The sequence below is a fragment of the Aptenodytes forsteri genome, unplaced genomic scaffold (genome assembly GCF_000699145.1).
Source record: "Aptenodytes forsteri isolate BGI_AS27 unplaced genomic scaffold, ASM69914v1 Scaffold336, whole genome shotgun sequence".
Taxonomy (NCBI): domain Eukaryota; kingdom Metazoa; phylum Chordata; class Aves; order Sphenisciformes; family Spheniscidae; genus Aptenodytes; species Aptenodytes forsteri.
Window position 1 is genome coordinate 809,121 of NW_008794911.1, and position 16,368 is coordinate 825,488.

At 38.5% G+C, this 16,368-nt stretch overlaps 1 protein-coding gene across 19 annotated transcripts in view; it reads right to left on the reverse strand.

Moving 5' to 3' along the window:
- SVIL (supervillin) overlaps positions 1-16,368 on the reverse strand; it is a 114,527-nt gene that overhangs the window by 51,323 nt on the left and 46,836 nt on the right. For 14 of the 19 annotated variants that reach the window (XM_009275175.2, XM_009275167.2, XM_009275170.2 and 11 more), the window contains 5 exons: positions 13,616-13,707; positions 8,188-8,245; positions 7,911-8,062; positions 6,814-7,498; positions 1,861-1,944 (listed from right to left, as the gene is read on the reverse strand). In XM_009275175.2, coding sequence (XP_009273450.1) covers positions 1,861-1,944; positions 6,814-7,498; positions 7,911-8,062; positions 8,188-8,195 — 929 coding nt within the window. In that variant the 5' untranslated portion in view covers positions 8,196-8,245; positions 13,616-13,707. The remainder of the gene's footprint in view (positions 1-1,860; positions 1,945-6,813; positions 7,499-7,910; positions 8,063-8,187; positions 8,246-13,615; positions 13,708-16,368) is intronic. The other 5 variants (XM_009275165.2, XM_009275179.2, XM_009275180.2 and 2 more) reach the window with 3 other exon arrangements.

The window sequence follows — 16,368 nt, forward strand, 5'->3', positions numbered from 1 at the left end:
CTTAGCAGTAACATTGCTCAAAAACATTCCAGTGATTCACAGGTCCTTGAACATGCATGACTCCTGAGAAGGTAACTGAGCAAGCTCTGAAAACATACAGCATGTTCCCACGAGGTCACAACTGCATTTGTCAAACAGCATGTACCCATAGTCTCAAACAAACAAGATGATCAATACTGCTTTTTATATTATCAAAGTGTTGGGTTCAGCCTGAAATTGCAAATTCCATTGGCAATCATGTATGTAGTCAGATTTTTGAAGATGTCTAAACACTGGGCAGCTTACGTCATATCAAGATGCTGTTGCATTGGGGAAAGGGATGAAAAAACATGTTATCTCCACCTAGCCCTTTGGATGTTCTGCCAGAGACTTTTTTACTTGTGCTTTTGTGTATCATAGAAGACATCTAAAATGTTACATGTAGTGTAACCTGTTTCAGTAAGTGAGAAAAAATGTTGAAAGCGCAAGCCTTAAAGCCCAAAGTGAAACTATGGCATGGCTGTTGCTATTCAGAGGGCTTGCAGGGCAGAAAAGGATTTAAAAAAACCCCAAAAAACAAAACAGGCATTCTGTTTTAAAACATTTCATTACATTCTAACATGCAAAACTTACAGGAATGTTCCCCAAAGTTATCTTACTTCAGTGTATTTTCTAGAAACACCTCTAGACTTCTGTAACATCCATGCAAAACAGAGTCGTATTCTACCTTTAGACACTTAATGCAACTCCACTAACAGAAGGCAAGCACGTGCAGCCGGAGGCAGCCTTTGCTCTACAACTACAACTGCAGGTAAGCTCTCCAGCAGTTTTACAGCCACGCTGAGTGTTTGGACAGCTTATAGGGCGAGCGTTTGTAAATATCACATACACAGTATTAAAAATGAAAGCCCTGTACTTCCTCCCCTCCCAAATGGTTTTAACTGAAATGATTTTAATTCTGGGGAAGGAGAGGAACTCAGTTACAATAGGAGACTAGCTCTTTGTTTGAAAGTAAGCAATCCAGCTCCAAGTATATGCGATTCCAGGCTTGCTACCAACAGACGTTTTGGAGTTTACATTATTAAAAAAAAGCAAGATTTAGAAAAAAAGGCAAATGAATATCTGAGAGAATAATTCAGGATATCCAAAGTTATCTGAAACACCAGCCTTTCTAATATTTTCGTGTTTCTTATCTCTGAGGATTGGTGCACTTATCAGGGAAACTTCTCAAAGTTACTTAAGCACAGAAAGTGTGTTCGGTCTGAAAAAGTGATTCTTTAAACTACATGTACCAAGCATTCTCCAGAACATCCACACTGATGTTAGTATTGGGTTATAAGAATTACTTTAATCAGGAACATGGAAAAGAGTCTTCCTGCAATGCTTCTCATGGTGGGCTAACTGTATGTGTTACCAAACTGGGAGAAAGCAGCTGCTTGTAGCTCTGATCAAGATCCTGCTTTACTTTTCAATATAAATTTTTTACTTCTCTTGTACCATGTCCTTTGGAATTAAAGGAATGAATTGTAGGGAATGCTAAGATGGATTGGTGTGTGGTATAAAAATCTGCTGGTTTGGAGAGTACAAAGTGGGATAAAATAAGAAGTTATAAAAATTAGTGGAAGCCAGAATGGTAGTAGCTGTGGAAGAAGGTAGAGGCATTTGTACTTCTTCATCAAAATACCAATTGGTCGTAAGTTACAATAAAGGCAGATGCTTCAGAAAAGTTTCAACAGCTGTTCACCCGCAAGAAACAACACTTTCTAACTTGCTGCTGTTAAAGGAAAATTAAAGGTAAGTGTTAAATGAAGACAGAGTAAAGGGAAAGAAAGGGGAGGTTTGTAGTCTGATTGTTAGCCACACAGCTATGTTTTATGATACCTGGAGGGCCAGCTGATAAGTGAAGGTGTGTCCCCTTCCGAATCTTTCTGAAGAAACCATTCAGGTTTTGCTTTCCCTGCACTACTACAGAAAACAGAACTTCAGGTAATTTTTGAGATCTTAACACATACTCCCATTGTTTCTCCCAATCTTCCCTCCCCACTGCTTTTTTTGTTTTCTAATTACTCAATTACAGAGGACTGTTCATGAAAATAAAAACACATCACATTAATCAAATTGAAAGTTGATAAACTGTGAAACAAACTATCATATTAATTCCACAAATATCTAAAAGGTGTTCTGAATGTTAAATATTCTGCAAAGGTAACTTTACCAAGTGTACATTGCCCAGAATTTGAGAAGTGAAAGCAACTAGACAATCTTATTTTTGCCATGTGCCATTGCAGGTCAGTTGGAAGGGTTTGTGTAAGGACACCTGGAAAAGTTGCTAAAACCATTACTTTAATTTATGGTTTAAAGTGGTAAAGACTGCTGGGTCCAAAACAAGGTAGTTATATGAATTTAATGAAGTTAGAAATTCAGATGGCTATATCATTCTTCCTAAGAAATTCTCAGGAGCAGCTGGAACCCCTCTCTCCTCTTGTAGCCCTGTGTCACAAAAGCTTCAGAAATGAAAACCCAGTTAGCTCAAGTAAAACATGCCATGTCACTGCGTGACACGGGAAACAAAAAACTTAAAAACAAAGTAACCCCTAGTCTGATCTTGTCTTGACTTTATTCTGTTTCCATTTTGGAGCTGAAAGCATAAAAAGAAACAAGAACACTGCAAACTTAAAAGCCCTACAGGAAAGGGTGTCTGCAGGCTACCTACATGCAGTTTCTCAAATACTTTCCTAATGCCCACCTTCATCTACAGTCCCTCAGCAACAGTCGATCACATCAAATACTTTTAACCTTGCAAGCACAGACTGTCCAGCCACACTAACATTTACAAACTTCCTGGAGGTGACAAGCGGCCAGGCTGCTTTCCATTACCTATAGCTACGTCTGAAAGAACTCCTCGCATTGCAGTGGAGCCATTTGGGATGAAAATCCCAAATTAAGCTCCAGGTCATCTACTTCAATTTTGCTTAGCTGGTCTTCTAATAAAAATAGTTGAAAAAGGTCAAATCAATAACTGTTCTTGAGATAACTGCATTTACGGCAAGCAAGTTTAAATTTGAGAACTCACCTACAGTTGTCACCTTATCCAAACCAAGCTTGGAACAAAGTCAAACACTGACTATTAAAACACCTTTTGTTTTTCCAAATGTTTTTGAAGTCCTAAAGGAACTGACCAAATAGGAGGTAAAAACCTTCCACAGGAGCTGACCCGGTAGCTAGAATTGCTTTGAAGCAAACTAACTTCCTTCTTGTCTCTTAATGTGTACTTTGGCACATTTTTATAGTGGGCATGGCCCAAGCAGCAATTATTTGTACTTGATCATTCATCCTTTGAAGAGAGCAGTCAGAAGAACGCAAGCCATGTTTTGAATTTAGAGTTAATCAGCCACTTCAGCAGCCAAATGCAGACAATGTCAAACAATACCTTCTCAGCACTTTGTTGTCTTCTCAGTGATGGATAACAGGATTAATTATTAAATCGTCTTAGGACTGAAGGCACAAAGCTTTCATATGTATTCTGAAGCAAGCTGCATTTATTTTCTAATTTGAACTCAGCAAATTTAAATTTAACAAAAACAATTTTGCAACCTATATAATGTGGAACTGACTTCAAAACTGCAGCCACCTGGAAAGCTGGCGTTAGCCCTTATTTCGCTTGTGCAAATGGCCTCATAGGAGACTACCACACAGTAACTTTAAACAGACTGCATGGAAATAGGCAATGACTTCTTTACCACTCAGAAACAGGGACAAGAGTTTCTGAGAGGTTATTCTTAAATCTCTGAATATCACACCAGTGAGTACGCACTGGCACTGGAAGTTGTCAGGGGTATTAAAATGAAGAACAGGCTCTTGGCAACTTGGTCTTTAAAATACCACCGACTGCCTAGACGCGTATCCAAACAAGAGACCAAATCCTCAGTTTAAACTCTTGGCTGCTGTAAGAGCTACACCACATCTTGGTGGGTGCAGATGATTTCCTTCAAAAGATCAGACAGACAGTAATTGTGGGAAACCCGTTTTACACAAATACTGACCCAAGCCTCGTCCAGAAAGAATCTGGAATTAGTGATAATGCAGTCAGCAATTTGTATTAAGTTATGGCTTACTACTGCTGCTTTTGCCCCAGTCTCTCATTTGTTAGTATGGCACTACTGCAGAGCAGAGAAGTAAAAATGACCATACCACAAATGGGATGGAGTTCAAACTCTGGAACTGTCCTAACATCAGAACCCACCTGAAAATGGATCTCACCATTTCATTATCTGGAAACAGAGAACACCTAAGTCTCAAAAAAAGGAAGACCTTGCAGAAGGGGCCTGTCTCCAGCGCTTGCCAAACACAGCTGATCCCTTAGCGTTTCACACAGCGTTAGATCTCATAGGGACATATAACTCTTAACAAATGAAAAAGTATGCCCCCATTAAAAACACTGTTTCCTTAATTATTTATCTTCTGTCTAACTTTTGCAGCATCTTCTATTACAAAAAAATAGTTAATGCCAGAAGTGGCAGCTTTAAAAAGACACAGCTGGAATTTGTGAATGATTCGATAATACCTTCAGCCTGCTCAGTCTGAACTTGTAACCGGTTTATAGAGCTGCGTTAGAAAAACCACACTTGTCAGCTGAAAATGAGAGCGCTTTATAAGGAGACCTGATTTCTCCACATTAAAGGTTAATCTATGACTGGGCGGATTCAGGTGTCTCTCTATAGCCAGCATGCTGTTTCACCAATGCTGTGTTCAGCACAGCTTCTCCTGAGTTGGAAGAGGTAACAACCTAGAAGGCATTTTGTTGTTCAGTGTTTATTGGTTTCCCCTCACAGAAAAAGGGACAAGGATTGCTTTATGAGAGTAAAGAAAATAAAACGTCTTTTTACACTGCAGCAGACACATTCTTGGCTATAAAGTTTGATGGGCCATTCTCTTTGCTTTCCTAAGGCTGAAAACTTTGTCCCTTCCTTCACCTTCTAAAACAACCATCCGGCCAAAGGCCCATTGCTCCAATATCCCTTCCTATCAGTAATTGGATTAGTCAAGAGATTTATCGCAAACTGACCATTTGAAGATAAGGGATAATATTTTGTAGTATTTGAGTTGAGACTGCTTCGGAGACAAGTTTTTTGGAGCCTGGAATAACCTAGTCAGCTCAAGGAGTTTCAATACAACTCTGATCTCTGTTGTATGGATGACCCTGCAATGACTATTTTCCTTACTGTTGTAGCAGAATTGTAAGCGTAAAGCATAAACTAAAGATAAGACGTACTTCCTAAGTATGTTGACTTACTTTCCCTCTGATGGCTTTTTTGAAATGACAATATTCCTTTAACATTTTGGCTTAATTGGGAGAGTCCAATGATAGCTCATATAGCCACATATCCATGCAAAAGAAGGTGAGCAGGATTAGAAGTCACCTGAATAATGAAAAGCTATGAAAAAAATATTAAGAGACTACTACTGGTGTGTCCTATGCAATAAAGTGAAACAAAAAAGAAGGCTAAGTACATCTGAGCAGTTTACAGGCACTGTAAATAGATGACTTAATCAATTCCACCAGGTGGTTAACCTTTGACGTGGAAGATTGCTTCCTCATTCAAACTTTAAGGTATGCTTATACGAGTTACTAAGAAAGGCCACAACAAATAAGAATTAAGTTTTGTGATTTTGATGGGAAGGATAAAGTAGTCCAGTCAAGGTAGCTTGTTTCTGAACCTACTGCAAAAAAAGCCAAAAACTGTAAACGGTTCAGTTTATGCCCGTTCATTTCAGTTTTTTAGAAACAGTCAGCACTACTCAGCATGATGCAGATGTGTTTACAATTAAGTTCTCATTACAATTTACATCATTTTTAGCTACAACATTTTAATTTAAGTTTTTACAGTTATTATTTTCCATTTATCCACCTACCTAGAAATAAGAATCACACTTAGAGAAAATCATACTTTTAAAAAATTCTTAGTCATGTGTTGTTTTCAGTCACCATAACATTTTGACAGTCTGTTTTTGCACTACAGTGTGAAACTACAATGTGAAATTAGTGAATTTTTTTTTTTCCTTCTGGAAGACTCTGGTTACCCTATTACTGGATTAAATTTGTCAAATCTGAAGTAATTCAACATACCATGAGGGAGGCTACATTTTCCAAACTCAGCATGGAATTTTAACTCTCCCCTCTGCCCCTTCACACACATACCCCGATATTATCTGAAAGATTAACTATCACAGTTCAAAAGGGTTTTTACACTTTCACAGCAGGGAAACAAATCAACTATTATTTCAACTGACCCAAGACACTTTTCAGCTTTAAACTCTGAGACCTGTTTTATTTTGGCAGAAGCCATCATGAAACTATTCAAATCTGCACTGAGAAACAACTTGCCTTTACTTGGAAGCCCCAACCCAAACAATTACAGGCTATAGAGGAAAAAAGTTAAAGTCTTGCTCTAACAGGTTATGGAAAAAAAAAAAAAAAGCAGATTTAGAACCATAACTGCTTCAATTTCTAGTTTGTGTAAACATCTTAAACATCAGTTATTCCACTCCCCAACCCCCAAACCCCCCAAAGGGCCTAATTTTAGGCATAAATTCATAAATATAAAGTGAAACCAAGGACATATCTAATCCTAGAAATAGATACCCACTTCCTTGTATCAGAAACACACTGTGATTCAATAAACCCAACCAATCCAGCCTGAGACATCCAAAACCACTAAATATATTCTTGAAGGGTAATAAATACATTCCCATAAATACTGTAGACACTGCTGCAGAAGATGATTAAGATAAAGGAATCTACTGTATAAACAAACAAATAAAAATCATGCTTACCTTTGTCTGATGTTACTGTGCAAGGGCTGGTCATTCTGCAAATGGATTGGTGAGGCTGCCCGCTTTGGTGAAGAAAGGGACTCTCTGGGGGTTTGCTTTGGTGATATTGGCACTTCGTTATAGGAGGAAGATTCTCGTCCAGAAAGTGAAAGGCAGACAGAACTATCCAAGGTTGCTGAAGAGTCAGAAGCCTGTCTAATGGCACTGTCATCATCTGCTTTTCTGTCACTCTTTTCATTTGAGAGGTGGTCTTTATCTGGAACACCATCTTTTTCACGGCTGGAGTACTCTTTGGATTCAGAAATCACACTCTTTGACTCCTTCGTCTCAGTCCTGGACAAATACAGGGAGCCACAGTCCTTGTTTTCATCATCTTGCCTTTCACTTTTCACTCCCTTTCTTTCCACGCTGTCGGGATCTTTCCTTGCCCGCGTATATCTGGATGAGTAGTCAGAATCCAAATCGGAATCAAGAGATAATCCGTATTTTTCTGCCAGCTGGCGCCGCCTCTCTGCCTTGTACCTAGCTATTCTTTCTGCTTTTGACTCTAGTTCCTGGACATCCATGTTTCCTGTACTATACAAGGGCTCTGTATTACCTCCTGTGATTTCTGCTCGGTATCTGGATGATCTGGGTTGTTTTTCTACAGAAGAATCTGAAGTTTCCTCCTCTTCATTTGATCTTCCTGTCAAAAGTACAACATATATGAGCAAGTTCATCCCAAAACTCCGAGTACCCTACCCACTATTCACATCGAGTGAACTAAAAGCTTCCCATTTTCTTACAAATCAAAGTGTACTAGTGACTGCACAGACACATTACATTTTTGCACTTACGTCTCCAAAAGTACATACAAATGATTAAGAAATGTGTATTAGTTATAATTCTTTAAGAGTCTCATATCAAATTATTGTTGTTTTAAAAAATATTGATATCAACCTTTTTCAAATAAGACAACTGGAGAATTAAAAGGCAAGTTAAAAAAAACCCTGACCACAGCTCTTCTATAAAACTCTTCTCCATGTACTGCGTAAATGATAGCGTAGTAAACATGAAGTAATTCAGTAATGCAAGATTGACTGATACCTACTACTTACCTAAATGGGGACTGTATGGATCAGTTGCACGCATATATCTTGGCGTATCTTCCTCTAGTAAACGGTGTGTGACTGATCCTGGACAGTTTTGTAGAAGCATAGGTTGTGTATCATTTTCAATTCCCTCTAAGCGTCTAGCTATTCTCTCTTTTCTGAAAAAGATGTGAAAAATGTGAAATCAGGCACCTTTGAAGATTTGTGGGGAGAGTTTCTAAGAGGAGGTAACAAAACAAGCTGTGTGTTTTGTTTTACAGGCCAAAGACTTTCTTTTTTTTACCTTTTCATTTCCAAAAAATCTTGGTTGTTTGGTTCAAACAGTTTTCTTAATTCTGAAACTGAGACAACAAAAGATTATACAGTTTGTAAGCTACTAAGTTTCAGAAACTTGCTAAAATGCTTTAGAATAAGAAGGAACAGTCAAATAAAGTTAAGAGGTTTGAAATAGCTTTTGTTGGGGAACAAGCATTTTCCTCTTGTTTTCCTAGTTTATTAAGCTTGCGTTATCAAAAGTGCATTAGGCACATAGGTGTAAACACCAAGGAGTCCTCCCCTCCAGACACTTCCAGGCTAAGCTAGAATCTGCTATGCATCCTAGCAGTTTTCAAGATCTAGTATAAACTGGGCAAGTTGTATTTTGATTAGCTGAGGTCAAGCTTACATGCTGTAGTAACTGCTTTCAAAACCAGGTAGTATGGAATTACTGCCTACCCTGTCTACACAAAGGTTGGGGACTGACTATGTTTAAAGAGAAACAGTGTCTCCTATTCCTTACTTTCCTCCACTCCCTTATATTGAGCAAATCCCAAGAATCCCAGTGACTCATGGTTGGAGTGAAAATTAGTGTACCCTCATGATACTCCTGCATGGTTAATCACTTTCTCCTCTGCTAATTTTCCCTTGTAGTTTTAATTGGACATACTTTCCTTCTCTCCCCCTAAACTGTTTGGTGGTGTTATGTGCTAGTAGACAGCTGTCACCGTTCACAAAATAGTAGTGAACCAACAGGAGGCATGATAGATTAAATAATCCCTATATATACACACATATGTGCACAGTTATCAGTGATGTTTGCAAACCACACTGGAGCAGTGAGTACTACATAAATAAGTGTGGTGTGACTTGTTACCACCAGGAAGAGAAACCATCCAGGCTGTCAAAGGATGCAGTGGACTGGGGGGCGTGTGGGGTGTAACAAACCCCTACACACCCCCACCCCCATCCATATCATTGCCTTGGCAAAGATGTGGTGCTAAAAGCTGTGTGTGCCTATTCTGATGCAACACTCCTCTGGGGTTCTGATCCTGTTGACCCAGGAATAAAAAGTTAAAGCAAGCTAAAGTCTACAGCCTGCTAAATCAGCCCTAGGTTGCCATCAGAAACACCAGATGAGTCAGGAGTTTCTACTAGACACTGATCCACACCACTGCAGAAGTAAATCTATCCGCTTTTTTCCCTACCAGACTTCATCGCTCTAGATACTTAGAAGATGAACATTATTGAAACACCACCCTTTTAAAGGTCAGATGCACCTTCTCTCCCTTTCCTCTACTGCAAGAACTTACATGCATAGCTAAGTCAGGGTTTCAGCTTAGCTGACACATATCCAGGAAGTTTGCTGTAGTCAATACCAGTGCTCATACCTCATAGATACAGATAGGTACTATTGACATCGGCTGTAGTATCAACCTTATGTGCTGAAAAGGTTGGACTAGGACTCCAGGTAAAATGTCTTGGATCAGAAGAATGAATGTATTCTGATCATGAATGCTGCTCAGAGCAGCAAATGAATGAGGTATAAATATAGCATCTGAGGCTACAGATGAGTGCCTACTGAGAATGTGCGATTAACAGGGGAAAGAAATCAGCTGGGCCACTCTCCACAACAACTCCTTTAGTCTACATTTTTACAGAAAGCAGACTCAAGCTATCCGCTTCAATTTCTCAAGACAGGTTAGCTCAGATTGTAATCATGCCATGAAAAAAATTTAATATGTACACATTTGATGCAAGTAGCAGTGCAGAGTAGCTAAGTATGCAGCTACTTAACAGTGCTAACCCAAGGGACAACTCTTCCACGCCCAGTTTCAGCATCTGCAGCAAAGCAGACTGAAGCCTATGCTGTTGACCAGGTTGACAGTGCAAGATAATCACTGAAAGTCAGCAAGCTCCAGGCACAGATATCTGGAGATGGATGGGAACTGGACTAGGGCAATGCAAAATTTGCATCCTGAACCAACACCAAAGCAAAGATGAGCCCTTACATTGTGTTTTCATAGACTTTTCTCTCAATGCATGAGCAGTTCCTGCTGCTGCCCTGCCTACTCAAGCTGTGCTAGCAGTGGAACCGTATTAAACAGAGAACTTATCCATAAGAAACCAACCTTACATTCACATTCACACCAAAGGAAATGATTTCTCATAAATATTTTGCTCTCAGCTCTGCCAAATCTACTTCTGTTTTTGTTCCTCTGTCTATTAGTTTTTCTGTTCCATCTGTTGGCTATACATACATAAAATGGTCAAAACAAACCCCGTAATTGTTCTGCCACTTCAGACAGGTCAAAGGCCTCCACAGCTCACAGTTAATAAAACCACATTCCATCCAAATCCTGATCATTTTTCTTCCCCAGTCACCGATTTATACAGTCCCTAAAACCATCATCAGAGACCAGGTCTTTTACACAGCTTTAGTAAAGCTCTAAAACATAGCTTCATATACTAAAGTCGTCCGTCCCCGTCCCCCCCCCCCCAAAAGACCCCCCCCCCCCAAAAGGAAACTTGACTATAAAGTTGTCCGCTACAAGAAATGTGGAACATCCAAAGAACTCCCAGCAGCATTAGTTCAACACCCTCTTGCTACGTGTTAGCTGAAGTTCCAGAGATTCTACTACCGCTTTGCAGTCCTAAAAAAGAGCACTGGCCTCATGAAGCATCTCTCCAACACCTTCCCAAACAAGATGGGACAAAAATAGCATGGGACTACTCTGTGCTGCCTTACACTTTTTCCACACTTGAGATTCCAGACAGTAATTTCAGCTAGGTTGGCCAACATCTGCAGAGCTCTTTTGTGAAAGCAGTTTTGGCAATATTCTTCTTCCGGGGAGGCGGGGAAAAGAAGCACAAAAAAGCAAAAAAAGAAGACAAAATGCAGAAGTCTTCTACTCTAGTGATTTCTTTTTGCTGAATGAAATATTTGACTGCAAAACATGAAAGCCAGTTGGAGAAATTTCACTCCCAAAGACACTGGTTGGCCCTTGCAAGCTTAGGTGATCGGGTTTCTCCTTTTTAGTTTGCAATTTGAATACGTTGGTGCCAACTTCCCATCTGTTCATGGGATGTTTTTCCACATGACCATCAGAAATTACACCATTTCAAAGACACCCATGACAGCGTTAAAGAATAACAACACTTCTACCTAAAAGGTAGCACAAAGATCTGATTCAGCACACAAGAAAACACTAAGAAGCTTAAAATAATTAATTTCACAGAAAAAGCTCCTTATCTAAGTTACTTCAGGCTAACACACTTTGTAAGCACTGTTGGTCAGTATAGTTAAGGGCAAGAGGCAGAACAGCCACAGCCCAGGAACAGCCCTGAACTTCAGGCTGTATTTTAGGATATTGAGCAGGATGCTATGGTAGGATACCCTCTAAGGTAGACTCTCAAGAGGCATCTTAATTTTGGTAACTGTAGACCTTCTGAGCAGAATTTACCTTATAATACCAGTATTTAGCAAAAGCAGTATTGTTCCATGTCTCGTCCCAGAATAAAAGACAAAAAGTACATTTGGAGTGTACCTTATAAAAATGTTTAAAAAAACTCCTTAAATTAAGGTGAATGATTTCTTATAGAATTCAGAAATCTTTCAGAAACATTTGTTACAGAATATAAATATGTTTTTGCTGAAAGCCCTCTTCGATAACAGCAGAGGGGATATATGCGGATAAAGTTGCAGGCATGTGACAGTTTTATTTTTAAAATACAGAAGCTGTAAAAACTAAATCAAGCCTTCCAAAAGTCCCTAGTAGAGAGTGAGCACATACATTTGTGAAGCCTGAATATAGGTGGATCAAAAGTTTACCTGCCAGAGGCTTAATTTCTCAGAGATGGTAAATAACCATTGTCATGCAGGTATATACATTTTCATTTTGAGGAAAATTTAACACAATAGTGAAGCCTACCAGACTTGTTCCTACCTCCTCCTCTCCTCACCTGGAAAGATGATGGTCTACAAACCAGGTTGGAGAAGCATTTATGTTCTGTTTATGCTAGCAGAGGCATACTAACATGTTCAATGCTTAACTGCAGGCAGCAACGTGTGAGACTTCAGCTAGACTCTTTGAACCTCAGTTCAGTCTGTTTCAGTTGAAAATTAAATATATTCCTCTGATTTTCCAACATGTGCAAATCTGGATCAGAGTTAGGCACTAGATGGGACAAATAACCTGCATTTTCAGAAAGTGTTTGGCCTCAAGTAGCCCCCTCAGTATGTAACCATCAGCTCCTACTGCTAACTTTTTCTTAAGTCTGGTGCACACCAAATCTGATGCCTTTATTACAAGAATAATTTCTTAGGAAACAGAGATATCTTGGAATAGAAATTAGTTCACTGAGAAGCAACTTACAGAGAAGGCTTCTCAAGTGAAGCCTCTCACAATTAACTTGTTGGCCAGCATGACTGTAAGGCTAAGTATATGGAATAATGAGGGACTACGTATTCTTACTGACTAGTGCTCTCACAAAGACTGTGTTGTATAAATGCATATCGCTCTATTCCATCATTATGTCAATGAAATCTCTTTCTGAACATCTGTAATGATTACATTATAAAAGCAAGCACATCACTTAACTATCACTTAAATGTTATGCTGGAAGAAGGGCTCCTTTCTAAAGGACCTCTACAATAAATGACATGAAAAGAGCAAGCCAGTTCCTTTATATTTGGCTTAGTGCATCTACCCTGGTAGTTTGAAAAGGGTAAAAATACCATCAGAACACACACACAATTTTAATCAAGGTTCTGAGATCCACAACATCCCTGAGTGAAGGGAACATCTTTATGACAGTTACACGTAGTTCTTCAGTCAAATGTCACCCTTTACTTGTCAAGAACTATTTCCAAGCAGATTGTCATTTCCTCTAAATAATTAAAGAGAATTAATTCTCACCTCTACCTCAACTGTGTCAGAAGATAAAGATGGAACTGCTGTTTTCTTCATAAGTTATTCAGACTAAGACAGAAGTTTAAAAAAAAAAAAATCCCCAAACCCATATGTAGTGCAGGTCCTTTAGCATGCAAGATTAAAATCCAGCGTGTAGTCAGTTGGTCATGCAAGCACAGCGATTCTACCAACCACCGAAGGGGACTGCAAAGAGTTATGACTACAAGCCAAGTTAATACCTTTGAAATCAGTATTAATCTAACCGTACAAACACTGAAGTTTTGAATTTCAACTACTTCTTAACCTATTGAAAACTAGGTAAACAAAGCTGAACTTTATGAAGTAGGGATGTAACAAGGTCTTGTAAAAGAGCATTGTAGTTCATCCTGTTTCATCCCCTATGCATACTTCACAGGGAAAAGAAGACTCATTTACAAAACATCTGTGCCTAAGTGATTTTAACTGTGCCTTGCACTTGCATAGACTAAACTTCACATGCTGTTAAATTACCACTTGTGTTCATAGTGTGTCTCCCTTACCTACCTTTTGGAAGTACTGCTAGGAGATTAGCATCAATATCCTTTGTGCTGTTTGCAAGTTCTTCTTTATCTTCAAATGAGAACTCCTTCTGAAAACTGAAAGCAACATCTGGTTTACAGAACTGTGGATGTTTCTGCTACAAATCAAATAAAGCCAAGACTTAACCAATTTACTGCAAGATAGTCTAACAGAGATACCAAAGAAAATATTTTCCATAAGAACGAAATAAGAAATAACCCCAAGAAACTCACAAAGCCAAACCTAACATAATCTGAAACTTGTTTGGAACTGACTGTGACACAGTTTTGCATTAAATTACTGACCGGAGACTGCCTTCAAAATGCTCTACTAGCAATTACATTTGAAATAATCTATATCGAATGATTCTCCATAAATATTAAAACATATTTCATCAAATGCAGTACTGTATGTACACTCCAGCTAGAAGCCTTCTGCACGACTGCCCTATTGTTGTTACTGCACTGATCTCTGGATCTTATATGGCTTATAATACACTAGTATGAGCAGCAGATCATTTAGTTTTATACCTTGTCTTTTCAAAACAGCAAAAATGCCCATTTAGATGAGACAAAATATTTCTTTAAATATGTTTATTAAATATACAAATTTTAACTGTAAAATGTAGGTGTCATAATGGTCTAAAGTAGATACTGTCTACAGAGTCTTTTTGGAGGAAGTGTTCCTCCTTGTGGGTAAACAAAGCGAGATTTTTCTCTCCAATTATTACAAATAGAGAGAGAACTGCTGTATTCTCCCATTATGACTTCTAAACCATCCCAACCAGGTGAGGGAAACTTATACTAGTCTTAAAACCTTTAGTAAACTGTGTAGACAGGTGTAACATACAAATCCCCACAGTGATCCCTAGGCTCTTCATTTTGCCATGGTAGTGATGTGCCATATGATTTACTGTCATTCTGATAAGACAAATTGCACAGCCTTACTGTTGGAAAATCCTTCCTTAGGACAGTTTTTAAATGGCTTTTTAAAGAATTGAATACCCTTTCATCACATGTATTTGGTTAGAAAAGAAAAAAAAGGTTAAAAAAAAAAAAATCTGTACTCACTATTCCAGAAGAACATTTCTCACTGAAAAGAGTTTTAACATATAATGACTAATAAAATTTTACATGAACTCCAAGAAGTATTTGCTTCTTTATCATTTATAAATAATATTCCTTTGTAAGACGACATTGAGGAGAGAATAAAATCCTTGAAATGACAATAAAGAAACTGGGCTGTGTCACATTCAGGCAGCATGCCACCTGCTGCAAATCGTCTCCAACAACTGCACTTACAGAAATTATTCCAGGTACTGCCAAGAAAAGCAATGTTATCCACTACAGAAAATAGCAAATAGAAGATGAAGAGCTGCAATAAGCTGTCCATTACAGAAAACTGTGTAACCTTACAGGGCAAAAACACTTCAATGGAACAAAACAAAAACCAAAATAAATTAAAAAAATAGCACACAGCAGCCACAAGCAAATAGATGCATGTGTCATCTGAGACTGTGCAGACACTCAGACAGTTAACTGCGTGTTTCTATATGTCTAACCCCACATTCCAAACACTCGTGATTCTTATTAGCCTCACAATATGTTATTTTCTTAGAGACACAGCTTCTGCAGAACCCCTAGGCGGAGAGACTCCCAGTTTCCATTTGAAAGCAGTTTCTACTCCTTTTGGCTGAGGATCAGTTTGAAAAACGTGAATAATATTGGTCTAAGGCTATAAATCAAAACCAAAATTTATTTTGTCAAATCAATTTGATTACTTAAGACTTGTCTCAAAAGTGCTGAGGGACCCAGCTCATGACTTCTGAATACCTGGGCTTTATTTAGCAGCACCTCCAATTGCTTCCATAATGCTTGTGACAGCGCAGCACCTTAAGTTTCCATAAACATGGGACTCTGTACAGAAAAGCATTCACTCATACAGCAAAATCCTTGTTTAAATTAACTGTGCACTAACATCCACAGCTATGCCTCAGTCCCACACGAAAAAATCTGTATCGCTATTCCAGAAGAACATTTCTCACTGAAAAGAGTTTTAGCATATAATGACTAATAAAATTTTACATGAACTCCAAGAAGTATTTGCTTCTTTATCATTTATAAATAATATTCCTTTGTAAGACGACATTGAGGAGAGAATAAAATCCTTGAAATGACAATAAAGAAACTGGGCTGTGTCACATTCAGGCAGCATGCCACCTGCTGCAAATCGTCTCCAACAACTGCACTTACAGAAATTATTCCAGGTACTGCCAAGAAAAGCAATGTTATCCACTACAGAAAATAGCAAATAGAAGATGAAGAGCTGCAATAAGCTGTCCATTACAGAAAACTGTGTAACCTTACAGGGCAAAAACACTTCAATGGAACAAAACAAAAACCAAAATAAATTAAAAAAATAGCACACAGCAGCCACAAGCAAATAGATGCATGTGTCATCTGAGACTGTGCAGACACTCAGACAGTTAACTGCGTGTTTCTATATGTCTAACCCCACATTGCAAACACTCGTGATTCTTATTAGCCTCACAATATGTTATTTTCTTAGAGACACAGCTTCTGCAGAACCCCTAGGCGGAGAGACTCCCAGTTTCCATTTGAAAGCAGTTTCTACTCCTTTTGGCTGAGGATCAGTTTGAAAAACGTGAATAATATTGGTCTAAGGCTATAAATCAAAACCAAAATTTATTTTGTCAAATCAATTTGATTACTTAAGAC